Here is a 27352-nt window from a genome sequence, read left to right as displayed (position 1 = left end):
TTTGAAGAGGTAAAATTTATCAGTGTTCCCAAGAACCTAAGAATCCAGGGCAACGAGAAGAGTTCTATAATGAAGAGGGATGATTAAGGTCTCATGGCCCAATGATATTACCCTAAAATAACCCTAACCAGGACTCTTGCCCTGAGCCCAAACTCACCAAGCACACCATTTAGCTTCCCACGTGGATGTGCATAAAAAGGCAGAATATGCAGGAATCAGAAAACTCAAGTCCCAGTCTATCTGCCAGCTACTTTTCCCATCGTGAATTAACAATTGGAATTACACCTTTGATGGGAACCTGGCTTGGGTAAGTCAGTCTCCCAAAATCTGATCATCTCTATTATCCTAATTGTGATGAGTATCTCAACCCATGACACTGAGATGTGGTATCTGTCATGGTGGACATTCTTACATGACCTCCACCTTCTGGAGTTTACACCTTGTTAATCCTCTCCCCTTTGAGCTAGGTGTGACCTGTGAGTTACTCTTGTTTTTCTTTTTCTGTTTTTTTTTATCCTCACTTGACATTTTGTCATCGTTTTTTAGAGAGAGTAAGAGAGAAGGGGAAACATAGATGCAAGAGAGAAGCATCGATTGGTTGCCTCTTCTACATGCCCAGACCAGGGATTGTAGATGCCTGAACAGGGGACCAAACCTGCAACCTAGGTATGTACCCTGACCAGGAATCAAACCTGCAACCTTTCAGTTACAGACAACACTCCAACCAATGGAGCCATACCGGCCAGGGCTCTGTGACTTACTCTTAACCACCAGAATGCAGCAGAGACCAGCCGCGTGGCAGTCCTCTGTGCTCAGCTGGCAGTTGGAGTCAGCTGGGACTTTGATGCCAAATCACATAGGGTATACTTCTGTGTACTAGAAATATTTTAAATTTATTTTAATGTTTAATTATTTATTTTATAATCTAACTTTTAAGTCATTTTAATAGATTTCTAAATGATTGTCTTGCTTAGAAAAACATCTCAAAAGAATATTGAAGACAGAATAAAAACTTCAACAAATTTTTTTGCCTAAGTCCCAGTGGCTCTGGGATTTCCGGCAAGGTGGAGGCATAGGTGGACACACTGTACCTCCACGCACAACCAAGATTAGAACAACAACAATTTAGAGGTAGAATAACACCCAGAACTGATAGAGAATTTATCTGAATGGAAGTCGGACAGCCAAGAAGTTGAAGTAGACCTGTTCATCCAGACCGGTAGGAGGGGCGGAGAGGAACAGCCTGGCGCGGGTCTCGGAGCTCGGAGAACAGGGAAAACTGGGCACATAGGGCAACCAGGAGTGTGTAAGGCATCTGGGGCACGCAGGATCGCAGCGGGTGGACCCTGAGTACTCAAGCGGCAGCTGGCAGACCCAGTGAGGCAGTGATTGTGGAGCAGGGCAGAGCACGCAACCCAGGATCCCAGGGAAGGGACTAAGGTCCCAGGAGAGCGGAGCTACTGCCATTGTTCCCTCCCGCCTCTGCCCGCACATACGACGTCACAATCTAGCAACTGGGGTTCACAGCCCCAGTGAACACCTAAGGCTCCGCCCCTCACCATAACAGGAGTGACCAGACCAAAAAAAAAAAAAAAGAGAGAGAGAGAGAGAGACACGTCTCAAACAGAAAAACAGATCAATGCCCCAGGGCTCATCTTTTTGAGCTACCAAGAGATAGCCAATCTATCAGATGCACAGTTCAAAACACTGGTGATCAGGAAGCTCACAGAATTGGTTGATTTTTGGCACAAATTACATGAAAAAATGCAGGTTACCATAAAAGAAATGAAGGAAGATGCACAGGGAACCAATAGTGATGGGAAGGAAACTGGGACTCCAAACAATAGAGTGGACCAAAAGGAAGAAAAAAACAACCAAACAGAAAAGAATGAAGAAATAAGAATTCAAAAAAATGAGGAGAAGCTTAGGAACCTCCAGGACATCTTTAAATGTTCCAACATCCGAATTATAGGGGTACCAGAAGGGGAAGAGGAAAAGCAACAGATTGAACACATATTTGAACAAATAATAAAGGAGAACTTCCCCATTCTGGCAAAGGAAATAGACGTCCAGGAAGCTCAGAGAGCCCCAAAGAAGTTGGACCCAAGAAGAAGCACACCAAGGCACATCATAATTACATTAGCCAAGGTAAAAAAGAAGGAGAGAATCCTAGAAGCAGCAAGAGATAAGGGGACAGTCACCTACAAAGGAGTTCCCATCAGACTGTCAGCTGATTTCTCAAAAGAGACCTTACAGGCAAGAAGGGTCTGGAAAGAAATATTCCAAGTCATGAAAGACAAGGACCTATATCCCAGATTACTCTCTCCAGCAAAGCTTTCATTTAGAATGGAAGGGCAGATAAAGTGCTTCTCAGATAAGGTCAAGTTAAAGGAGGTCATCATCACCAAGCCCTTATTTTATGAAATGTTAAAGGGACTTATCTAAGAAAAGAAGATAAAGAAAAAACATGTATAGTAAAAGGACAGCAAACTCACAATTATTAACAACCACACCTAAAGCAAAACCAAAAGAAACTAAGCAAACAACTAGAACAGGAACAGAACCACAGAAATGGAGATCACATGGAGGGTTAGCAACAGGGGAGGGGGAGGAGGAGAGAGGGGGAAAAAGTACAGAGAATAAATAACATAGATTGTAGGTTGAAAATAGATAGGGGGAAGGTAAGAATAGTATGGGAAATGTAGAAGCTAAAGAACTTGTAAGTATGACACATGGACATGACTAAAGAGGGGGATATGGGTGGGAGAGGGTGTACAGGGTGGAGGGGAGTGAAGGGGGGAAAATGGGACAACTGTAATAGCATAACCAATAAAATATATTTTAAAAATGCTTAAATAAAAAAAAAAAGAACAGTGGCTCTGGTCTGGCCAGGGGAAGCAAATTACAAAATAAATCTAATTTGTCACAAGAGATACTGGTTCATCCCATCAGGTTGGCAAAAAAGAAGAGCAGCAAGACCATGTGTGGTCCAGAACATATGTGGAATGACAGGAACACCAGATGGGAGTGCAAATCGGCGCCACCACATCGGATGGCAATCTTCACCATCTAGAAAAGCTAAAGGTGCACAGATCCCATGACCCAATAATTCCAGTGCTAAGGAATCCCCTCAGACCTTCTCAAACTTGTTCACAAGGAGACACATGAATGCTTAAGGCAGCACTGTTTCTAAGAGCAATAAAGTGGGCTAGGGAGGACTGAACACCCATTATTAAGCAAATGGATGGATAAACCATGATATATTCATGCAATGAAAGAACAAACAGTTGTGAAAATATATAAATTAGAACTGCAAGTGCCAATGTGAATGAATCTCACAAATATGTTAAGTAAAAAGCAAGCTGAAGAAGGATACAGACACTATGATGGCATTTTGTAAAGGTTTAAAGTATGCCAATAATAAGCCAAATCTGTAACATTTAAAGATGAGTATGAAAATGACATACACCAAATCAGAGTACAATTTACCTCTGAGTGGGAGATAGAGGGGATGATACAAAGGGACACAGACAGCTTCAACTAAACACATATTTTACTTCTTCAGTTAATTTTTCATTGTATAATTTAAAAAGAAAGAGAAGTAAATTGCTTCTTCCTACCCCACTTAAAAAAACATATCTATCTATCTATCTAACTTTATATATACATATATTTCCCTAGCCAGGTGGCTCAGTTGATTGGAGCATTATCCCATACATACACCAAAAGGTTGCAAATTTAATCCCCAATCTGGGTGCATATGTGAAGCAATTGACTGATCTCTCTCTCTCTCTTTCTCTCTCTTTCTCTCTCTCCCCACCCCCCATCTCTGTCTTTGTCTCCCCCTTCCTCTCTAAGGCCAATAAGCATATCCTTGGTTGAGGATTAAAAAAAAATATGTAAAGACCATGATCTCAAGTCGGTCACACTGTGAGTCTCTTGAGGGCATGCACAGAACTCGATCTTGCCCGAGACATTCTGGGGACCACGAAATCAGAATTATAGCACACTTGTAACTAACCTTCATCAAATCTTTACCCTGAAAGCCCTGTATCTATATTTAATGTGTGATCTTATCTAGATGTTAATATTAATATTTCTATAAATGGCTATTGGTTAAATGTCCAACAGTAAAGAAGTAGTTAATAAAACATGGCACATCCACTCAAAAGAATATCAATATCTATTTCAAATAATGGTTACAAAGGCTATGAAGTAACACAGGGAATATCTACATGCTAACTATAATGTTAAGGTTTTTTAAAAGAACAAGATTTGAAAAGAGATTTATAGTACCATATAGAACAATAATCAGAATCTGGAAACCAGAACTTTGCTCCATGAAACCACAATTTAGGTGGTGCAAACATTTTAACTTAGGAATTTAAAAGAACCCGACAATATTTTAAGTTTCATCTTTGTCATGCCCTATCCTCTTCCTTCTCCTCCCCTTCCTCCTCCCCCCTCAAGGTAAGGAGATTACCAGAACCTGGACCAGCAGAGATAGATGGAGAGGTCAAGGTCAGGACAAGACAACCTCCGCACCTGTGTATGCACAGGTTTTCCTTCCTTCTCCTATCTGACCCACCCCTGGGCCCCGCCCCCTTTCATGCTGCTCCCCCACCCCTGTGCCAAATTGGAGGAATTGCTCTGTGGTGTGAATCATCTAGTGTCTGGGTAACATCATTTGTTTTCAGTACTAGGAGTAGGAAGAGGGCTGTGCAACTGAGGCCAGGGACTAATTCCAAAATCAAAGTATCCAGATTGATAAGAAGGTCAAAGCAGGACTACTGACAGTAGCAGGAGTTTTCCGTAAATTAACCACGGCTCAGATTGGGGGAGTGATGCCAAATTATGTGCAGTGAAAGTAAAAAAGCACAAATAAGCACACCCTATCTCCTTAATGGACAGCTCCCACCCTGGCCAGGTGGCTCAGTTGGTTGGACATGGTCCCACAAACTGAAAGGGTGCCAGTTTGACTCCAGTCAGGGCACAGGCCTGGGTGGCAGGTTCAGGCCCCAGTTGGGGTACATACGGAAGGCAGCCAATGGATGTTTTTCTTACATCAGTGTTCCTCTCCCTCTATTTCTCCCTTCTTTTCTCTCTCTCTAAAATAAAAAATAAAAATAAAATTAATAGACAGTTCCTCTCTCCCTATACCTGGTCAGAATTTTGTAGAATGAGTAAGAAATATACTGGGCTAACAATGGGCTAGCAGGGTTGGGGATGTAGATAGCACTATAGTTGCAAGGTGGATCTGGGGGGAAATTTGGATAAGTCATCAAATGAGGGAACATTATAAGGCCTTGCACAGCCTCTAAGCTTCTGGGCATCCTCACACCAAAATGTCCTTCCTTGAATACTTCAGGTCAATGGCAAATGAAGCTTACCTGACACACCTTGACAATTGTTTCTATCATACATTAGCAATCCAGAACTCCCTCCCATCCTGGGGAGAGTGTGGCAAGGGGTCCAGTGCTACAAGTACTATTAAATGCTTTTTTAAACAGTGGTAAGAAATTAGTCAAAATAAATAGTGGCAATGGATACATTTTTATTCTACTTTTCCTAATATTCAAAATACTTTAATAAAGTGTGCTATTCTCACAATAACAAAAATTTAAATAAAAACTTCTTGAGTGAAAGAAGAACCAATAAGAAAAAAATACAGAAATTGCCCATTTACAGCTATCAAAACCAAAAGACAAGCCTGATGATGGTTTTAAAGATGATATGATTCAGTTAACATAAGTTCACAGAGAATTTCTTTTTTACTGTGGTTAAAAACACATACCATGTTATATTAACTAATTTTATTGTTATAATAATTTTACGTACCTATACTAAATCAACATGCTGTACACCTTAAGCATATAATGTTATATGTCAGTTATATCTCAATAAACTCAAAAAATTATGCCTCAGTAAAGCTGGGGAGCCTGGCCAGGTAGCTCAGGTGGTTACAGCGTCATCCTGATAGGCCAAGGTCACAGGTTTCATCCCCAGTCAGGGAACATACAGGAATCAACCAAAATGCATAAGTAAGTGGAACAACAAATCGATGTTATTTTCTTCTCTCCTTTCCCCTCTCTCTCTCTAAAATCAATTTCTAAAATTAAAAAAAAAATGAGATTTAAAAAATAAATAAAAATAAAGCTGGGGAAAAAACATACCATAACATTTACCATCTTACACATTTTAAGTGTATAGTACAGTAGTGTTAACCATATGTACGTTGTTGTGCAACAGAGCTCTAGAACTTTTTCATCTTCCCAAAATGAAACTCTGTATCCATTAACAACTGACTCCCAGTTTGCTGCTAATTGCTACCCATCCCCTTAAACACATAATGGAGGACTGAGCCCAGTACCCTTAGTGAAGCCCTGGATTGCCCAGCTATCAGGGAATCAGGCATCGTGTGCAGTCCCAGTGGCCCAGGCTGCCATCAGTGCAAGCCGCCAGCACAGCACACCCTCAGCAGGAGGTTCCAGGGACAGTGTGAATCCCCCTATAGGGTCCCACGGCACATATTTCTAATGCCTTCTGTGAAAATGACCTTGATTCCTCTTTGCACGACTTGTTTTCTTTCTCCTCTACTCTGTCACACTCACCAGGGGAATTCTGTTGAATGAAGATAGGTGAGGGTGGCTGTATTACTCACCCATACAAAAAAGAAAGAAAGACGCGAACTTCAAAATGCTCTAAAGATTCACGGTGGCCTTCCAGTCAGCGCAGGGATTACTGCGTGACTGATGGGATGTGGCAAAGCGGCAACATACACTCGTTCTCTGTCCGGCCTGGACAGAGTCACAGATGGGCTGGAGTCATCCGGACCCCTGGAACCCAGCAGCCAGTGTTGTTCTGATCTACTCTAGAATGATGTTAATGTTTTTAAGAGAATCCCTGCAAAAACAGACTGGTCTTTGTTCCCATCTATTAATAACATATTTTGAAATGCTATTTAAATCTTCTATTGTTATTTGAACTTTTCATGAATTATGCCTCCAAACTGAGCTTCTTTGGGGCAGCAGGGACCATACACCCTATGAATCTATAACCCCCGTGTAACCTGGCACAGCATCTCTTCACAGACACTCCTAAATATTTGTTCATTTGCTTGTTTTTCTAATTTGGTAGGGCCCATTATTTTAATTATGGAGTTGCTCTGCTCAAAAGGCATATCGATGGCTGACTCAGGGCTCCTTCCAGCTTCAAGCTTGGCAGACTGCTTCAGGTCGCCCTCACACACGGGCACTCACACACACACACACACACACGCGCGCGCGCGCACCAAGAGAGAAGTGTCTTAATATTACTGTTAGGGTGTATTATTATGATCAACAGCTATATTTGGCAACTTCTCTTTCCAGCATAAGAGAAGACACATTGCTAAATGTTAAAAAGGGAATTTGCCGAATGCAACAGCTAGAACAGAAAAAAATAGTATTACAAGCTGGTGTGAATGCTCTAGCTACTAAACTACCAATACCTGCAGATGCATCAAGGATCACATAGAGGAAGGGAGGCACGATTTTGTATGCTCATGCCGATAGACTGCTGATTGTGACTTTTGGGTTCTGCTCTATATGAATTTCTAACTGAAAAGCTAAGGATTTGGGTTTGGAAGAAAGACCCAGCCTCCAGTCTCTGCCCTTTTTCGCATACACAGTGGGAGGGGCTGGACTTCTCCACTGAACAGGGGCTATGAGAGACTCTTTATTTGGAGTTAGAGCTTGAGTTCAATGCATTAATTTTATAACTATTTTAGATGGAGCAAGGGAGGCCTGCTGAGCCCTTCCAGGGATAATTAAAAATGGGGAAAAAAGAAATCTGAAATAAACAAAAACAAGCTGAACACACCAGGGGTTTCTGAATAACATCTTCCCAGTTAAACAATTCTAAGAATTCCATAATACGAAAGCAGCCCCCACACACTCTCTCCCACATAAACACGCTTTCCATCTAAGCCCCACTCAGCTACGCAGCAGAATCTCTTGCCTTCACTCCTGTAGCTGCTCTGTCCAGAGAAGATGTTATCTGCACAAAGCATTCTGAAGAGGGGAAAAAGCTGACCACCAGCCAGCAAGTACAGGCACATCTTGAGGAGAAATACTATCATTATAACAACCTTGACGACTCACCACCAGATCAGAAACCTCAAGTCTGGTTTCTGATCTCAAATGCCAGTTTTGCCTGAACAGAGACTGAAACATTCAGGCCTTTTTGATATTTATCAGCCAGCACATTCTCAGTAACTTTCCTGGTGTACCAGGAAGGTAATCAAATACACCATTTTATTGTCACTGATAACTACATTTTTAAAATTCCAAGAACCATTGAGCCCAGGTTGGGGGGGGGGGTGGTTTGTTGGGGGGGAAATCGACAAAAGACCACCGAATAATAAAAAGTGATTATTTTACCTTCTTTCACCTGCTTTTATGTTAAAACTCATGACACGTAGCCACATCTAATAAGTCAAAAAATAAAATAATCAGTATAAGGAGAGGAAGGAAATAGGAGAGTTATGAAGAGAAAGGAACAGGCAGAAAGAGTGAGAGGAAGAAGGGGGGAAGGCATGCGGGAGGGTGGAGGAAGGAAGGGTGGCTGCTGGCAGCAGGGAGTGGGCCACACAACGACGAGGGGAGGGACAGCAGGCTGGAGAGCGCAGAGGCAGGACAGGAACCTGAGGAACAGCTTCTCACACATTGAGCTGCTCATTTGGGATGCGAAGAGATAGGTGGGCCATTTTTAATATGCTATGTTAGATTTCTGTACTCTTTTTAAAAATACAATATATGCTTACAACATGAAAATATCTTTCTGAATCACCCATCATTTTGCTAAAAGGCCCTATTTTTTAATTATATTTCATTGATTATGCTATTATAGTTGTCCTGATTTTTCCCCCTTGGCCACGCTCCAGCCAGCATCCCCCACTCCCTCAGGCAATTCCCACACCATTGTTCATGTCCATGGGTCATGCATTTAAGTTCTTTCATTACTCCATTTCCTGTGCTGTACTTTACATCCCCATGGCTATTCTGTAACTACCTATTTGTACTTCTTAATCCCCTCACCTCTTCAACCATTCCCCTACACCCCTCTCCCATCTGGCAACCATCAAAACACTCTCTGTATCTATGATTCTGTCTCTGTTCTTCTTGTTTGCTTAGTTTGCTTTTTAGATTCAACTGTTGATAGGTATGTATTTGTTGTCATTTTATTGTTCATAGCTTTGATCTTCTTTTTCTTAAATAAGTCCCTTTAACATCTCATATAATACTAGTTTGGTGATGATGAACTCCTTTAGTTTTTTCTTGTCTGGGAAGCTCTTTATCTACCCTTCGATTCTAAATAATAGCTTTGCAGTTTAGAGCAATCATGGCTGTAGGTCCCTACTTTTCATGACTTTGAATATTTCTTTCCAATGCCTTCTAGCCTGCGAAGTTCCTTTTGGGAAGTGAGCTGACAGTTTTATGGGAACTCCCCTGTAGCTAACTAACTGTTTTTCTTTTGTTGCTTTTAATATTCTCTCATCATCTTTAACCTTTGGCATTTTAATTATGATGTGTCTTGGAGTGGGCCTCTTTACATCCTTCATAATCAGGACTCTGTGCCTCTTGGACTTGCATGCCTATTTTCTTCACCCAACTAGGGAAGTTTTCTTTCACTATTTTTTCAAATAGATTTCCAGTTTCTTGTTCTTTCTCTTTTCTTCCTGGCACCCCTATGATGCAAATGCTGGACCTCTTGAAGTTTTCCCAGAGTCTACTTATACTATCCTCATTTTTTTTAATTTTTTTTCTTCTTGTTGTTTTGATTGGTTACTTGCTTCCTTATGTTCCAAATCATTGATTTGATTTTTGGCTTCATCCACTCTACTGTTGTTTCTCTGTAACTTGTTCTTTATTTCAATTAGTGCATCCTTCATTTCTGACTGGATATTTTTTATGTTGCTGAGGTCCTCACTAAGTTCCTTGAGTATCCTTATAATCAGTGTTTTGAACTCTGCATCTAATAGATTGCTTATCTCCATTTCATTTAGCTCTTTCTCTGGAGTTTTGATCTGTTATTTCATTTGGATCACATTTCTTTGTCTCCTCATTTTGGCAGCCTCCCTATGTTTGTTTCTATTTATTAGGTAGAACTGCTTTGACTCTGTGTCTTGTATGTGGCTTAATATAGCAGTTGTCCTGTAGGGTCCAGTGGCACAGCCTCCCCTATCATCCAAGCTGGGGACTCGAGGTGTGCCCTTTTTTGGGATGCGTATACCCTCCTCTTGTAGTTGAGTCTTGGTTGCTATTGGCAAATCAATGGGAGTGATTTACCCAGGCCAGTCAGCTATAAGGACTGGCTGTGATAACTGACCACCAGCCTTCGCCCTTCATGGAGAATCAGCTGTGCAGGCACAGGGTGGTGGTGCTCTGATGTAGTCTGTAGCTGTCCACTGGGTACACTGGCCCTGGGGTTTCCCAGGTGGTGCATGCCAAGGTCAACCCCCACCTGCGTTTTGCCCAGGACCACCCTGCCTGAGCTATAAAGCAATCTGAGATGGCTGCTATTTGTGCTGAGCTTGGAGATTCCCAGGAGAAGCCAAATTGTGAATCTAGGCTGGCTGCTGCTAGTGCTGGTCCTGAGGCTCACTGAAGCCAAAGGTTGCTTGTTTGAGAGGATTTAGAAAGTTGTGAAGCACGAGCCAAGACCAGCCATTCATATGGAAAAGCATGCTGGGTGGGTAAAAGGCCCTATTTTGAATTACCATCCTCTCTTCCTCCTTCCTTTGGAGGAAGGCATGGGTCTCACACCCACCATCACATACCAGGTGCTAGAACATAATTCTATGGTCATCCTGTGCATTTGCTCAATAATTTTAATCAAGTAATTTAAACCAGTCAACAAATATTCATTGAGTCTCCTACAGTGCTGAACTAGATACTGTCCCTGCACTCAGGAGCTTCAATTCAATAGGGAAGTAAAACAGGCCACAACGTAAGCCTAGAGAGATTGGTACCTGCTCATGACAGGTACAAACCTGGCGCTGCTTCTGGACAGAAGGCAGGGGCAGTCTGAACTGGGCCATCAGAAAAAGCATTTGAGGAGCAGGTGTTTGAGCTGGATATTCGAAGGGGTGGGTTAGGTAAATGCAGGGCAATGAGAAAGCATGGAGAGAAGACAAAGCAGAGGAGGTACTGACTAATGAAAATTACTGAGTACACAGGTTCCTATTGGTAAGCAGTGACAGACAAGGCTGGGACAGCCACTGGGACTGTGCTCAGAAGCACTGTCTTCACAACAGCCTGAAACAGGAGAGAGACAGTAGGACTGAAAAGGAAGGGACATTGTGAGTGAGGTTGTGCAAGGGGCACAATAGCTCAACACTCAATAATCAGCTAGATGTGGGAGTGTGAAGAAGAGGTGAAAAGTATTTGAGATAATCCAGGTGACAGAGAGAAGAATGATAGCACATAAATCATTAAGGACACACTCAAAGGACATGGTGTCTCCCCTGTAGAATGCCTCTCTAATAATGGATAACCTGGTTCTATCATGAGAAAACACCAGAAAAACCCAGGTTGAAGGGTTCTGTACTGAATAATCTGCCTGTATCCTTCCAAAGTGTCAAGGTCATGAATGACAAAGAACAACTAAGGAAGCCTCTAGATAACATAAAATGAAAGAGGCACAACAACTAACACAGCACAAGATTGTGGATTGCATCCTGGGCCAGAAAGAGACTTTTTAAAAATATATTTACCCCCATTTTGCTATAAAAGACATTATTATGAGTATTGGTAACACTTAAACTCTGTAAACTAGATAATTGTACAGAATCAATGTTCATTTCTTGATTTTGGATGTTTGGTCCTTATTTTTTTAGGACATTTACACTGAAGTATTCAAAGTGGGGAAGTAAAGGGGAGCATATCTACAAGTAACTCTGAAGTGGTTCAAGCACAATTACAAGAACATATGCATATACGCATGTGTGTACACAACGAGCACGTGTGTGTGTGTGTGTGTGTGTGTGTGTAGAGAAGGAATGTGATAGAAAAGGGTAATGCAAGTGTGGTAAATAGTTAATACTTATAGAGTCTGGACAAATGGTATATGGGAATTGTTTAAATTATTCTTGTAACTTTTTTGCAAATTGGAATTATTTCAACATTAAAAGTTTAAAAAGGAAAAATGATTAAAGAAGCTAGGATGAAGAGCTGTTCAGATACAAGATAGTCAGACTTATGGGTAGGAGATTCTGAATGGAATTTGGGAGAGGGTAGAACCAGATATGTAGATTTGACAGCATCTGGGGGCCTGAGTAAAACCTGGTGAAGAGCAGGGCATATTACCAGAATTCCATTCTCAGTTCTGCTCTTTAACACCTGATGACTCACTTAAGTTGCTCTCATTTCTCTCTGCCTCAGTCTCTTCAACTGTATTACAGGAATGAGAAGACCATCTGTCCCATAAAGTTGGAGTGGGGGTTGAAGTACATAGCAGGGGTTAGCCACAGTACCCAGTGTGGCACCCCGTAATTAAGTGCCCATTAACAACTAATGTCAGCAGAGAGGAAAGGAAGAGAAAAACTTCCCCAGGATCCCACCTATCCCATGTTCAGAAGTCAGGAGGATAAAGGAGATCAGTGAGGTCTGAGTTGCATGTGGAGAACCAGACAAAAAAAGAGCGAGAGGCTCAGAAGGAAGGTGACTGCTGGCAGCAGACACAGGGGCAGCAATCAAGGTGGGGATTGGCCTCCACTCTGCAACAAGGACCCCTCCACTGGAGCCCTATGAGAAAGCATCTTCAACAGAGAGGTGAGGGTGAGGACAGAGAAGCAGGTGGACAGTCCAAGGAGGGAGGCCGAGGGCAGCTCACCACAGGGGAGGAGCTGTGCTGCCCGCCCAGTAGCCCTCAGCCTCATGCGACTACTTAGGCTGAATCTGAATTAGTTTAAAATGGACAAAAGTCAGAGATTCAGTTCCTCAGTCACACTAGCCACATTTCACGTGCTTGGTAGTCACACGTGGCTAGTGATTCCCATAGTGGACAGCACAGATAACGAATGTTTGCATCGTCGCAGAAAGTTCTACTGGACAGAGCTGGGACTCTGGCATAATCCCTCCTATGATGAGAATGACGACTTGAATATGTGGGCGAGCAGGGTGAGGAGGGACTGAAGAACCCAAAGAAAGGGAGTACCACTTGGAGCAAGTGTCCAAGAGTTGAGAAGGAGGGGAAGAACTCCAGAGACTGGAGAGTGTGGAGTGTATGTGGCTTAACTTTGGGAGGGGAATAAGAGACACTTTCTTCTGTGGAGAAAGAAAATAAAGAAGAACAAAACAGGTGAGGAAAACTGCTTGGGGTAGTGGGGAGAGCGTACTGGGGACTTACACAGAGGCAGAGGGCAGTAAACCAGGACGTAGACATCCTCCATCTTATCAGCAAAAAAAGGCTAACTCCCTAAAGGAAACCGACTGGAAGTGTAAGGAATGGAAAAGTCTGTCATAACCTCTGAAAAATGCAGTCCAGAGTGAATTTAAAAAAGAAATTTTTTCATAGAAAAGCAAGACTTAGGTGAAATTAGAGTAGAGCCAGCATAAATTTGGAATGGTATCGGTCTGAAGGTCTTTGTGACCCTCTCCTAGATGACCTGGCAGGCTGGGAGAAGAAAAAGCAGACGACGAGGGTGATTTTGGATTGAGGACTGGAATGTGAGAAGTCCAGTGTGTTAAGACGAAAGACTCTGGGATTCCAGACAGAACTGAAATTGCTGGCAACATATAAGCTCCAAGTGGAGAAATGGAGCCATAAAGGGAGTGAACAGCTAGCAATGAAAGGACCAGAGTCCTCAGTGGTGGTTGAAACTCAGTGCAGTGGGTGGAGAAACATAAACTAGCCAGGCTGAAATCCAAGTCCAAGTCCAGATCTTAAAGATGGAAAAAGTTCCCAAGACTAAACAAGATGTGAGGGAAGTGGAAATGAAAGGAAGTCTTGAGAGCTGATGTTGAGGACCTTGAGGAACTTCAAGGTCAATGAACTAATAGAGGCTCAAAGTAACTCCAAAGTCACTGGAAAAGACAAAATAGAAAAGCGAACTAAGCTGGTTGCTCATTTGTTTGTTACTTTTTTGTAGCATCAGGTGAAGTGAGGCCCAAACCTGGGTGTACATTGACGTCAGCTGGGAAACTGTTTTCTCTCCTCATTTTCCCTCCTTTTCCTTCTTCTTTTTGGGTTTGTTTTTAAAATAAAGATTCATAGGTCTTGACACCTTGATGATTCTAATTTGGTATGTTTAGGACAGTGCACAGAGCCACATTTCTCAAAATGCCCCAGGTGACTCTGAGGAGCCACTGGGTATGGCAAGCACTGATCCAAAAGACAGGGAGAATGGTGTGGAGCTCAAAGAGACAGCGTGATCGAAGAGCAGACTTTGTTAGTGGTGGCCTCACGGTTTGGAAGTGGCACTGAGAAGCATGGGGAAGCTTGATCCATACTCCAGTGTGATGGGAGAGGGCTCTAGTGCTCGGGGAAAGACTGGAGCTGGGCTCTGCCTCAGAAAAATAAAAATACAGGAGTATGGCTGCAGGATGTAAGAAACAAGAGACTGAGAGGCAGGTTGGAGACACAAGTTAGTGAGAGAGGGGAGGATGAATAGTTCATGAGGATCCCTAGTGTCATAAGGTGTGATCCATTACGGGTTTGTAAGTTTAGTGGTTGGATTCCTGGGCAGTAAAAAAATTTCTGTCTGGATGCTATCAGATTTCTAACATGTAAATCATTAAAGATTATTAAACCCTCAGTAAACAAGCTTGCAAAAGCTTATTCATTAACACTGAAAAATGTTGTCTTTCCAGCCCACATTTTTACACAGATGAAATCACACTGGAATGATTCTCAAGGACAGCCTTGGGGCAGAAAGCCAGAATGGGCAACCCCAGGGACCCTGAGAGGTACTAGGGATTTCCTCCCTTCCCTCTCCTTGGAAGAGGGAAGTGTATAAACTGAGAATATAGAAAGGCACCTGGGTGTCTTTTTAGCACCAGCCAATGCCAAAAATCGAAGAGGTATTAGAGCCTACTGGGTCTCAGGAGCACCCTACACACACACACACACACACACACACACACACACACACCCCCCGTGCAAGGGCCCTGAAGGCCAGGACAAGTGCAAATCCTAGGGCTGGTTCTCAGTAAAGAATATATTTACTTTCACAAACCCAACTGTTATTTAAAAGCAAGGTGCAAATGTTTGCTTCTGCTTCTGACAGAGCTGCATTTCTGTGGATTCAAATTATTCCAGCATTATTTCTGGTTACTCCCATGAAATAATTTCTAATGCTGATATACACAGGCAATAAGATGAGGGTGTGATCGCAGCCAGGAGCTCCCGCGCACCACACACACGCGCACACACAAAACCTCATGCATATTGAAGAAATGACTCACTTAATTTGCTACTGCCTGCCACTATTGGGTTTTGATTTTACCTATTCAAATACAAAGTTTCCTGTTAGATGAACTACAGGAAAGAACTCAGGAGCGTTAACCCTGATTTTGTTTATGACTTTAGAGCACCCAAAAGGTTTTAACCTGGGCATCTTGAGGAGACACTCTCTGGACCACTCACTGCTTTTTCTCCATAATCTTCCAAAAAACTATAACATTTCTTGCCATTTGAGAGCCAATTAATAGAAACCCTTATACAATGTACATGGTTAAGCGTTGTCTACCTGTACCTGCAGAGCGAGTACTTTGGGGCCCTCCGTCATCTCATAGTACAATGGCAAGACAGCATTGTGGAACTGCAAAGAACTCAAGCCTCTCCTTTCAACGATGGTGGGAGACGGGGTCGGGGGGTTGACCTGTCCAAGGTCACTTCAGCTCTGAGCAGTGGAAGGACTGACTTACCACTACCCCCTGGCAATCTCCACCGCACTCCGGCTCCTCCAAACAGTCCCTCGGGGCTTCTGTTGGTTTGCTAGCTTGCAACCTCTCCCCAGCCCCCGCAAAAATGCAATGCCAGTTGCGCTCGGTGCCCAACTTCATTCCTGCGCGTCAGCATGCAGTTAACCCTCTCGCCAGCAGCATGTCACATGGGCCACGCGCGTCTCTCTGTGTTTCCCCAAGCCTATCTCCCCGAGGGCTGCCCCAAGGTCAACGGGCAGTCCCAGGGAGCTCGGACCGCAGGATGCCCAGTCGGGCGCGGCACTCACCCTCGCGCGGGGCGGGCGCGCCGCGGCTCCCCAGGTCCTCGCGGGCGCGGCTGGGTGCGGTGGCAGCTGGCGAGGACTGTACAGGGTGCCCCGATGCGGGCCCGCGCCGCGGGGAGCGCAGTCCAATCAGCGCGCTCTTGCCGCCTGGCCCGGCGCGCGGCCCGGCGGGGTTCGCAACTCCCGGGGGAGCGAGCCGCCGCGCGCCGCCGGAGCTGCTTCCAGGCGCGTTGCCTGGACGCGGTTGCCGTGGCAGCCGGAGCTGGAGGCTTTCCCCGCGCGCCCGCGCCCAGCCCGGCGGCGCCACCCCTCCTCCCGCAGCGTTCCCACACCCAAAATAGCCTCTCCTCGTAGCTGCTGTTTCCCACTGAGCTCTCGTCCCAGCGGCCCGGAGTTGGCAGGCGGGGATTTCGCTTATTGGAAAAAAATTCTGTTGTAGGGCTGGGTGATTTGAAGGGAGAAGTGTTGAAATGGTGCCCGATTAAAATAATAGCCATGATGGTTGCACTGTAATTCTCTTCGGAGATCTGACATCCCTGATGTAGGAAACCTCTTCCCCACCCTACCCCCGGACAAAATGTTATTTATTTTCACTCACCCTTCCAAATTGGGGGAAATTTTCTTAGGCCACCGTCTGGGAAACAGCTCAGCGTCGACGCCCCACAAGTGCAGGTAAACTAGTCCTCGCGGCTGCCAAGTGTCGTTTAATGAAACACCTTGATACCCGCCTCGGGGACCAAGAATTGCGCCTCCCTGCAACAGACACGACGCAGGAAAGAACCGTTACCACCCCTCTTTCTCACATCCCTTCCTTCTCCCTTCCGCTTCATCCCCCCTCCCAGGGCGTCCTAACTCTTTCCACCTGCCTCTCCATTTGGAATCTAAGCAGGGTGCACAAGCCGATCCACTCACAATTTTGCTTCCTCTCGGTGGGCGGGATTTAATTTGAGCAGAGCTGGGGACCCCAGTTTTGCCCGCCTCAAGGCCTCCGGTTCACACCTCTTTCATGTCGCTGGTATTTACCCAGTATAGGTTTTCCTGTCTGTCTTCCCCACCCGCCTGAACCCCCCTCCCCCCAGGGGAAGGACCGTGACATGGTAGAGTTGTGGAGTCAGGCTGAGCTGTTTTGGAATCCCCTCTCCAGCAGCTATGTCTGTGTGGGCTTGGGTATTCCACGGCTGTTTCCGCACCTATAAAATGGGATAATACTTCCCGCTACAAAAGGTTCATGCATCCCTAACATTCATTCAGTCAACAGTATATATTGGATGCCTGCCAAACGCTGCAAACTACCCAGCTCTAAGCTGAGACACAATGATGAAGAAGACACTGCTCTCTTCTCTCATAGAGCCTGCAGCCTGAGACCCATTAATCAAGGAATGACAGACACAAGTGAAGCTGCCATTGTGCTAAGGAGTTCATGACTCTGAGACCTGAGCTGTGGAGATGGGCCCTAACAGCATCTCTTTAGCACGATGGTTAATTATTCTTTCCTTTTCTCGCTCAGCTTCCCACTGCCTGTCACGTGGTGTGCACTTAGTAAGCATACATACATTGAATTGAATCCTATGTCATGGTGATCGCAGTATCGCTCAGTTTCCCCGTAAATATATGAAAATATATTTACTTTTGCCACTGAAAATGTATTTGAAACCTATGTAACTTGCTTCTATGTCTGGAAGGGTGTGCAGGTGTTACTGTCAAGTGCCCATTCAAACACAGAGCTCGTCATCGAGTCCCAAGAAAAGTTCAGATATTTCTTGCCTGTCCCCAGTCAGGTTGCCTTCCAGTGTGTCGAGTGTGCCTCTCAGACGGACCCAAGAAACACCCCTGTGTCTCATTTCCCCTCTCTGCTTACCACTCTCTCCCCAGCTCCACCCTGCCACTCCCCCTTTACGTCAGAACGTCCAGGCGCCCGTTCCTGGCTTCCTGGGAGGGTGACAGTGGATCAGATCCTTGTGTTCCTCGGGGTAGAGCATTGATAAAACAGTATACACCCTCCTGCTACTTCTGCCGGCCTTCAAAGCATTACTTTGATGCTTTACTTGCCGTAAGACTCCAAAGCTCTCAAGGGTAGGGAAGGAGAGGAGCTGGGAGGTGAGGGGCCAATGTCGCCTATATGCGCACCCTTCTGTTGAGGTTGGCTTTAATTTCCTTCTCAAAAAAGTCATACCAATTTGTATAAGTAAAACCCACAATTAAAAAAAAAAAGATTCATGAGCAAGAAGACACATAATTGTAGCTCTTTCAAGCTGAATTCCTCCGCAGGAATCCTGAAGTTTCACAGGAGCGTTGTATCAGACTCCTGACTTCCCGCTTCTGACTTTTGTTCCCTTTTCAGGTGATTGGTTTTGAATCTGAGGGCATGGACTTTAATGCACAATGATTTAAGCCTATGGCTTTTCCAACTCTTACAGTGTTCCTGTAGAATAAATTTCAACAGGCAGTTTTTCTGGAATCATTTGATAATGACTCATTACAGGAAATGGATTTTTTTGTATACTTTAATTTAAAAGCTATGATTTTCTGGGGGTGGCAGTTAGGGGGTGGAAGGATCAAGCAAAAAGGAAAAAGCACTCATGCACGTGGACAACAGTGTGGGGATTGTGGGGGTTGGAGGCATAAAGAGGACAAATGGTAATGGAAAAACATAATAAAAATAAAATAGTAAATAAATAAATAAAACCTATGATTTATCACAAATTATTTTATACTAGCAAAGTTTACAAAAAATAGTCCATCAAAGAGAGAAATTTTATAATGATGCTGTCATACTATTCAACAACCAGCCATTAAATACAAATAACTGGTGCCGTATATTGTGCTAGGCACTGAGGAGAATTTTTAAAAATGATTTCTTGCACAGCTGAGTTATGGTCCTCCCTGTGTCTCAGGACAACCACTAGTCATGAAGATACAATGTACAGGGAATCTATGAGGTTAGCAACCAGGCTTGTATAGGTCAAAGTAGTATTTGCCCTGGCTGGTGTGGCTCAGTGTACTGAGCACTGGCCTGGGAACCAAAGGGCCACCGGTTTGATTCCCAGTCAGGGTGCATGCCTGGGTTGTGGGCCAAGTCCTCAGTGGGGGTGAGTGAGAGGCAACCACCCATTGGTGTTTCTCACCCTCTTTTCTTCCCTTCCTCTCTCTAAAAATAAATAGATAAAATCTTTAAAAAAAGATTTAATATAATCTTCCAAATGAATCAGATAAAGAATCTTTATTTTGAAATATACAGAGTCAAAAGTGTTTTAGGATTTGAGCATATCCTTAAATAATGAGACTGAAGCAAGTTTTCTATGAGTGCATGCTTGCCAGCAAAGAGTATATAGAGTGATATATACATATTTTAAAATCCTCACTAATAGTGAACACACATTTTGCACTTAAAATAAAATTAATATTATGTTGGGAACTGCCCTCCCTGGTATCAGAAGCTGTAACCCCGCCAAGGCTAAGGCTGAGGGAATGACCTTGGACCATAAGCCACCAAGGAGACAAAAGCTTATCTCCCTGGCAGGAGTGCCTCTTCTGCTCCTTTTACTTCACTTTGCCTGGTTCCCAATGCTTGGTCAGTTAGCCAATGATGGGTAAGATTCCCCAAGGGAGAAACAATCTAAGATAGGCACGATCACATGGGAGGCCCCCCAAAAAGGACTTTGGGGGCTACAGCCAAAGAGGGTGATGGACCCTCACTCCTCGGCTTTGACATAGCCTGAGTCCTCATCATCTGAGAGAAAATCTCCTTATCTGTTGGTTGCCTTAGTTCCCTTGTTCCACCTAAGCCTGAAACAATGACAGGGTGGTACAGCTCTGTGCTGAAAAGGGCGGGTTCCCCGGGTGATCAGGCCTAAGAAAGAATATGTAAAATCCTGTGAAACCTGCTTTGTTTAGAATGCTCTCAGTTGAATGATAAGGGTCCAGGGAAGAAGTAAGTTTGTTCCTTAAAGTTTTTTACAGATCTTTGACCCTGACAAAAATAGGCCCTCAGACTTCCTTGTTACCTATTGTTTGATCCTTACTTCCTAGCAATGAGTAATGAGCTTTACCTGAATTCTTATGCAAACAAAACCAATAAAAAGCCTCTCCGGCGGGGGAACGGGGCGCTCCCCACTAGAGAGAGTGGCCATTCCGTTCCTACTTCCCCACAGGGCCTAGTTGTCTCTATGTATGTTTCTCTTGTGTGTGTGTCGGCGAGCCATCCGCAGCGTTCCATGGTCACTGCAGGCCAGTGATCGAGTCAATATTATGCAGTTCCTCTTAAATGAGAAATATCAAGTATTCCTCTTTATTGCCTCTCCAGCATTTGGATACACTTTAATCATTTTCATGCATATATAACAGATTTCCCAAAGCACTGTGAATGGGTTGTAGGATTTTCTATCAAAACCTGGAGTTCCACATAGTCACGTAGTAGGATATCATCATTATACACTCAGGAAATAGCTTTCTCTTCCCCTTAGAGTAATAAATTTGACACTTTTCTTTCTCCTTAGAAGGATCCACGCTGTGAAGTTGCTGGAAACTATCAGTACCTGATTAGGCAAGTCACTGAACCTCTCTTTGACTCAGTTTTATCTGTAAAAATGGGGATAATGTAGTGTCTACCTCATTGTGTTCTAATAAAAAATCAAAGGCACAAATTCATGTAAAAAGGCTTAGAGTAGCATTTTAGTTACTATTTTAATGTTATTTATTATCTAATTTCATAAATGTTATTACTTTCTCCCAAGACCCAATCAGAAGAATGGAGGTCTGAGTCCAGCCAAGATGGAGGTGTAGATAGGCACACTGTGCCTTCTCACACAACCAAAATAAGGACAACAACAATTTAGAAACAAAATAACAACCAGAACTGACAGAATATTGAAGTGTATGGAAGTCCAACAACCAAGGAGTTAAAATAGACACATTCATCCAGACTGGTGGGGGGGGGGGCGCGGAGTCAGGCAGCCAGAGGGAGAGGGGTCGAGGCAAAAAAAAGCAGTGGCTTTCGGACCCGGGCATGCAAGACCGTAGCAGGTGGACCCTGGATGCACAGACAGTGGCTGGCAGACCCCGGGTTTGGGGTGGCAGACCCAGCAAGGCGGCAATTGTGGAGTGGGCATGGCATACAGGGTGGCTGGCTGACCAGGCAGTCCCACATTTGCGTGCAGATAAACCAAGTAAAACAGGGGAGCAAGACAGAAAGTGCAACCCAGAGCTCCAGCACAGGGAAATAAAGCCTCAAAACACCCGTAAAAAACACCTGGGGAGGTTGAGGTGCTGGGAGAAACTCCCACCCTCACAGGAGAGTTCCTTGGAGAGAACCACAGGGTCCTAGAATATACACAAACCCACCCACACAGGAATCAGAACTAGAAAGGCCCAGTTTGCTTGGGGGAAGCGACGGAAGGGACTAAAATTCAACAAAGAGTAGAGCAAGCGCCATTGTTCACCCTCTGACCCCTGCCCTACATACAGCATCACAACCCAGTGACTCGGTTGTCCAGCCCTAGTGAACACCTAAGGCTCCACCCCTCAGACATAACAGGCACGTGGAGACAAAAGAAAAAAAAAATGGCTCAAACAGAAGAACAAATCAAAGCTGAGAACAAATACAACTAAGCAATGAAGAGATAGCCAACCTATCAGATTCACAATTCAAAGCGTTGGTGATCAGGATGCTCACAGAATTGGTTGAATTTGGTCTCAAATTAGATTAAAAAATGAAGGCTACATTAAGCGAAATGAAAGAAAATGCACAGGGAACCAAGAGTGAGGGGAAGGAAACTAGGACTCAAATCAATGGAGTGGATCAGAAGGAAAAAAAGAAACAAACAAACAGAAAAAAATGAAAAAATAAGAATTCAAAAAAATGAGGAGAGGCTTAGGAACCTCCAGGCCATCTTTAAACGTTCCAACATCCAAATTATAGGAGTACCAGAAGGGGAAGAGGAAGAGCAACAAGTGGAAAAGTTATTTGAACAAATAATAAAGGAGAACTTCCCCATTCTGGCAAAGGAAATAGACTTCCAGGAAGTTCAGGAAGCTCAGAGAGTCCCAAAGAAGTTGGACCCAAGGAGGAACACACCAAGGCACATCAGAATTACATTAGCCAAGATTAAAATGAAGGAGAGAATCCTAGAAGCAGCAAGAGATAAGGGGACAGTCACCTACAAAGGAGTTCCCATCAGACTGTCATCTGACTTCTCAAAAGAGATCTTGCAGGCAAGAAGGGACTGGAAAGAAGTGTTCCAAGTCATGAAAGGCAATGACCTACATCCAAGATTGCTCTATCCAGCAAAGCTTTCATTTAGAATGGAAGGGCAGATAAAGTGCTTCTCAGATAAGGTCAAGTTAAAAGAGTTCATCATCACCAAGCCCTTATTTTATGAAATGTTAAAGGGACTTATCTAAGAAAAAGAAGATAAAAACCATGTGTAGTAAAATAATAGCAAACACACAATTATTAACAACCACACCTAAAACAAAAACAAACTAAGCAAACCACTAGAACAGGAAGAGAACCATAGAAACGGAGATCACATGGAGGGTTAGCAACAGGGGAGTGGGAGGAGGAGAGAGGGGGAAAAGGTACAGAGAATAAGTAGCATAGATTGTAGGTAGAAAACAAACAGGAGGAGGGCAAGAATAGTATGGGAAATGTAGAAGCTAAAGAACTTATGACACATGGACATGAACTAAAGGAGGGGGATGTGGGTGGAGAGGGTATGCAGGGTGGAAAGGAGTGAAGCGGGAAAATGGAACAACTGTAATAGCATAATCAATAAAATATATTTAAAAAAAGAAGAATGAGGGTCTAATGAGTATTGGCTCAACTGTTTTATCTTGTTTATGGAACAGAACTTGGTAATTCATCCGGTTGTCTTATTCCTCACACTGTAACTGATGTTGCTTGTCTTGGAACAATTCTAACTATCCTTCTGGTATCAGCCACACCCCAAAACCATCTCTTTCAAAACCATCTCCTAGTCAACATATGTATACTTCCTGATTTCCTGGATCATTTTGGCTGCATGTAACACAAATTAACACAAATGATAACAACCCTCTTCTCCAAGAACAATGAGTGAGATTGTCACAGTATGGCTTCTGCCTTATTTATCTGAATCGTTCCTGCCCCACCGCTATGACTCAACCAAGTAAGTAAACACTTTGTCCCTTAAAAAGGGAAAGGCTTATGTATTTGGTGCCGTGGGTAGAAATGACATCACTGGCCCATCCTCCTTCCTCCCACTGCCAGGTGAAGTCATTCCTCTCACAGTGAACATCTTTGAGGATGAATGCAGACAGCAATGGCTGTGGAATCAATCACTACCACCACCAGACAATTATCTGGCCCCTGCTTTAATTGTTTGGTTTATTGGCATGAATTATAAGATTTCAAAGCATCACCAGAATAAGGGAGAATTCAACTTCCCTCATCTCACCACACCTGACCTGGGTTCTACCCTCTAAGATTCTTTTCTCCATCTGTCTACCCTGATCCAGCATCAGAAGCAGATGTGGCCCTGTTCTTGATGAGTATCTCTGCTCAAGTCTCTTACATCACAAGGTGGGGCTCGACTTTCCTGGTGTATTTTCTTCCAAATCCAGTCAGAACAGTGAGCAACCAATTAATATTGGTTCAACAAATTTTATTTTGCACACAGAAACACAACCTGGTAGTTTCAGTGAAAGTCAGAACACCTTTTTTGGTTAGGTCTCAGTGATAAATATAAAATTATTGCTAATTCACTTAAAGTTTTTTTAAAATTTTATTTTAATCATTGTTCAAGTACAGTTTTCATCATTTAAAGTTTAAAACTCAAGCATACCCAGTATCTAAACCTTAACATATCATTAGACATTTCTTTTCCCAAGGAAAAGTCTGCCCTTTTTCCAAGGGAAGAAAATAATAATAATGATATTGTATTGAGAATGAGAATGTAAACCAAAAAGAAATAAACATGGGTCCAGAAAGTGGAAGATCCACTCCAAGGTAATAGCAAAGGGCATTCTTGGGAATATGATAAAGGGAAGCCCAAGGCTGATGTCCACAGGTCTCATGGAGAGCAACCAGTGTATATGGAAGCAAAATGTAGAGCACCACATGAGGATATTCTCAAGAAAGGAAGCAGAGAGGAAAGGAGAAGAGAGGAGAGACAGATTACCCATATGTTTGGCCATAGCGAGGGGAATTATAGTTCATTCAGAAAGTTTGTAGATGAATCAGTGAGAGGTATGAAACAAACTAAGCAATAGCCAAAAGAGGCAATTATTAATACCAAGAATAAAAAACATTGTACAATCATACTTGACTCAGCTATGAACAATAGACATAATGTAAATATTAATCAAACATTGTTATGTCATATTATTGAGCAGATTGGGGGAGAAGAGGTGTATGTGGCAGAAAGTAGACTGAAGCATCTAAGAAAGCTAAGTCCTCATGTTCCCCAGTAAGAAGACAATAGATAATGCCTAACAGGGAAAGATCAAGAAACATCAGTGTAAGCATATTTGACTTTATAAACTAAGTACGTGTATTTCTTTGATGCAGAAAGCTACCAAAAAACAACCAGAGTTCTGAGAAAAAAAATCATAGCATATTTTTAAAGTACATGTACCTATTATTTTGAAAATCCTCAGGTTATTTATTTAAGACTCTTATTACTGCCTTTCTTCCTAGAGCACGATTTTTGCATTTCTATTTTGGGCACATTTAAAATGTGTGGTTAGCAAACCACAATTCTTCTATTTGAGAATGACATTATGAAACCTTTTTAGAGGACTGAAGACACTAATTTAAAAACTAATTTTGTTCAAAAGAACATAAAACCAGTGGCTGCATAGTAAATCATTCCAAATATATTTTAATAAATGTCTGACAAAAAATCAGTATATGGCTTCTCCTTTCAGTTTTAGCTTGTTAAAAATAGAATAGTTGAGGTAAAGTGTATCGATACAGAAATATTTTCCAATATGTAGCATACTTATTTAAAGTGTGATGTGTACGTGCAACGAAAATAATGTTTTAGAGCCAGAAAAAAATTTTAAAACATCCATTTCAGTTAGTTTTTTATGAGCATTAATGTCTAAGGAAAAACTACCCAGTCTCCCCTTCCACCTATGTTTTTCTTTCCTGTGAGTCTTTCTTTTTTTACTCACACTGAACACGCACTGCTGACACTTCCGGTCACCCAATATGTGGAGGGTTTTCCCAACACTAGCAATTTCTCCATGACATCAGATGGGTATCCTATAATTTATCTTAATTCTGATACTACCTACCTGGAGATAGTGTCAGATCCCATAGGTTAAGGACTCAGTCCCACAAGACTGGCCCCATGCCACTTCAGACGCCAATCACAGGTTGTCTGTCACCTGTGCTTCTGACCAATATAAATCAGAGGTTCCCATGACTCCCTCTTTGGGTTTGATGAACTTGCTAGATCAGCTCACAGAACTCAAGGAAAGAGTTTAATTATGTTTATTGGTTTATTATAGAAGGTTATATTAAAGGAAACAGATGAACACCCAGATGGGAGAGATGTATAGGGCAAGGTGTGTGGGACGGTGCACAGAGCTTCAGTGACCTCTCCAAGTGCACCGTCCTCCCAGCAGCCCCACTTGGGACCAATCTAGAAGCTCTATGAACCCTTTTGGGGTTTTTATGGGGGTTTCATGGCACAGGCATGGGCAATCATTAACTGCATTTTCAAACCTCTTTTCTCAAAAGAGTGGGGGTTGGGGCTGAAAATTCCAAGCTTCTAATTATGGCTTGTTCTTTCTGGTGACTAGCCCTCATCCTGGAGCGCACCCAGAATCACCTCATTAGACCAAGACACTCCTATCACCCAGGAAATTACAAGGGTTTCAGGATCCCTGTAGCAGGAATTGGGGTCAAAGACCAAATATATTAGAACAAAAGATGCCACTAGCATTTTTATCGCTTCAGAAATCACAAGGATTTTAGGAATTCTATGCCAGGAACCAAGGACAGAGACCAATATATACTTTCTATTATCTTACAATTATAAATAACAAAAAGCCAGGTGATCTTTTTATATAACATATATTACATGAATTATCATGTAATAGAAGAACTCCAGGATTCAGCGTCAACAGAATTGGGTTCAAATTTCATATTCATCTCTTACTAACTGGATGACTTGGGGCAAGTTATTTTTTTTTTCTTTTGGGGGCCTAAATTTCCCCATCTGTTGAGCACCTAGACTGTGTCAGGTATGAGGGGTACAGGGTTAATATCATCTAATATGCTCTCATGGAGCTTATATTTTAAGTGGGGATGATAAACAAGTAAGCAAAGCAATTTTAGATAGTAATGAGGATCATGGAGAAAACCAAAAATGTCATATGATAGTGACTGATACAGAGCTTGGTGGGTAGTTCAGAAAGGATGGTTAGCATGAACTTCTCTAAGAAGGGGATGTTGGACTAGTTCCTGGATGATCTAAAGTCAGCTATGTAAAAATCTAGGAGAATTGAATTACAGGCAGAAGGAACAGCTCGTAAAGAAGGAACTTGGCATACTCGTATATGGGGATTAAAAAGGCTGGTGTGGTAGAGCTTAGAATGAGTGGGAAAGTGCTCAGATCAGTGTGGCTCAGTTGGTTGGGCATCATCCTAAAAAGTGAAAGGTCACTGGTTCAATTTCTCTTCAGGGCACATGTCTGGATTTTGGGTTTGGTCCCCAGTCAGGACATGCATGAGTGGCAATAGATCGATATTTCTTGACCTTTCTCCATCACATCGACGTTTTTCTCCCTCTCTTTCTCCCTTCTTTCCCCCCCTCTAAAAATAAGTAAATAAATAAAATTTATAGAATGAAAGGGAGAGAGAGAGGGAACCAGATGAATGTAGAGGGCAGTGTATGTAGGAGCTTGAAGGCCATAGTAATCATCTTGGTTTTATTTGAGATGAGAACCAAAGGAGAGTTTTAAGCAGGGGAGTAACCTGATCTGATTTGCTCTGGTGACTGTTTTCAGAATAAATTGTAGGAGGGCATAAGAAAAAGCAGACAAACTAGATTTAAGACTACTGTAGTCGGGAGTACAAAGAATGGCTTGGATTACAATGGTTACGGTGGGGCAGAGATAGATAGAAGTTGACTTATTTTGGGTATAATATAGAGGT

The 27352-nt window shown here is 43.0% G+C and overlaps 1 protein-coding gene across 12 annotated transcripts in view; it reads right to left on the bottom strand.

Annotated features, from left to right (window-relative positions):
• FAM81A (family with sequence similarity 81 member A) overlaps positions 1-16870 on the bottom strand; it is a 72221-nt gene extending 55351 nt beyond the window's left edge. For 2 of the 12 annotated variants that reach the window (XM_045823889.1, XM_045823890.1), the window contains exon 1: positions 16214-16448. Coding sequence is in view for 1 of the 12 variants with exons in the window: in XM_045823886.1 (XP_045679842.1) it covers positions 5065-5108; positions 15909-16046 (182 nt within the window). In the remaining 11 variants the exon portion in view is untranslated. The other 10 variants (XM_045823886.1, XM_045823897.1, XM_045823895.1 and 7 more) reach the window with 10 other exon arrangements.
• Between the last annotated feature and the right edge of the window lie 10482 nt (positions 16871-27352).

The sequence above is a fragment of the Phyllostomus hastatus genome, unplaced genomic scaffold, assembly GCF_019186645.2.
Source record: "Phyllostomus hastatus isolate PE091 unplaced genomic scaffold, TTU_PhHast_1.1 phas_scaffold_501, whole genome shotgun sequence".
Lineage (NCBI taxonomy): Eukaryota > Metazoa > Chordata > Mammalia > Chiroptera > Phyllostomidae > Phyllostomus > Phyllostomus hastatus.
This window is presented reverse-complemented; position numbering and strand designations above follow the sequence as displayed.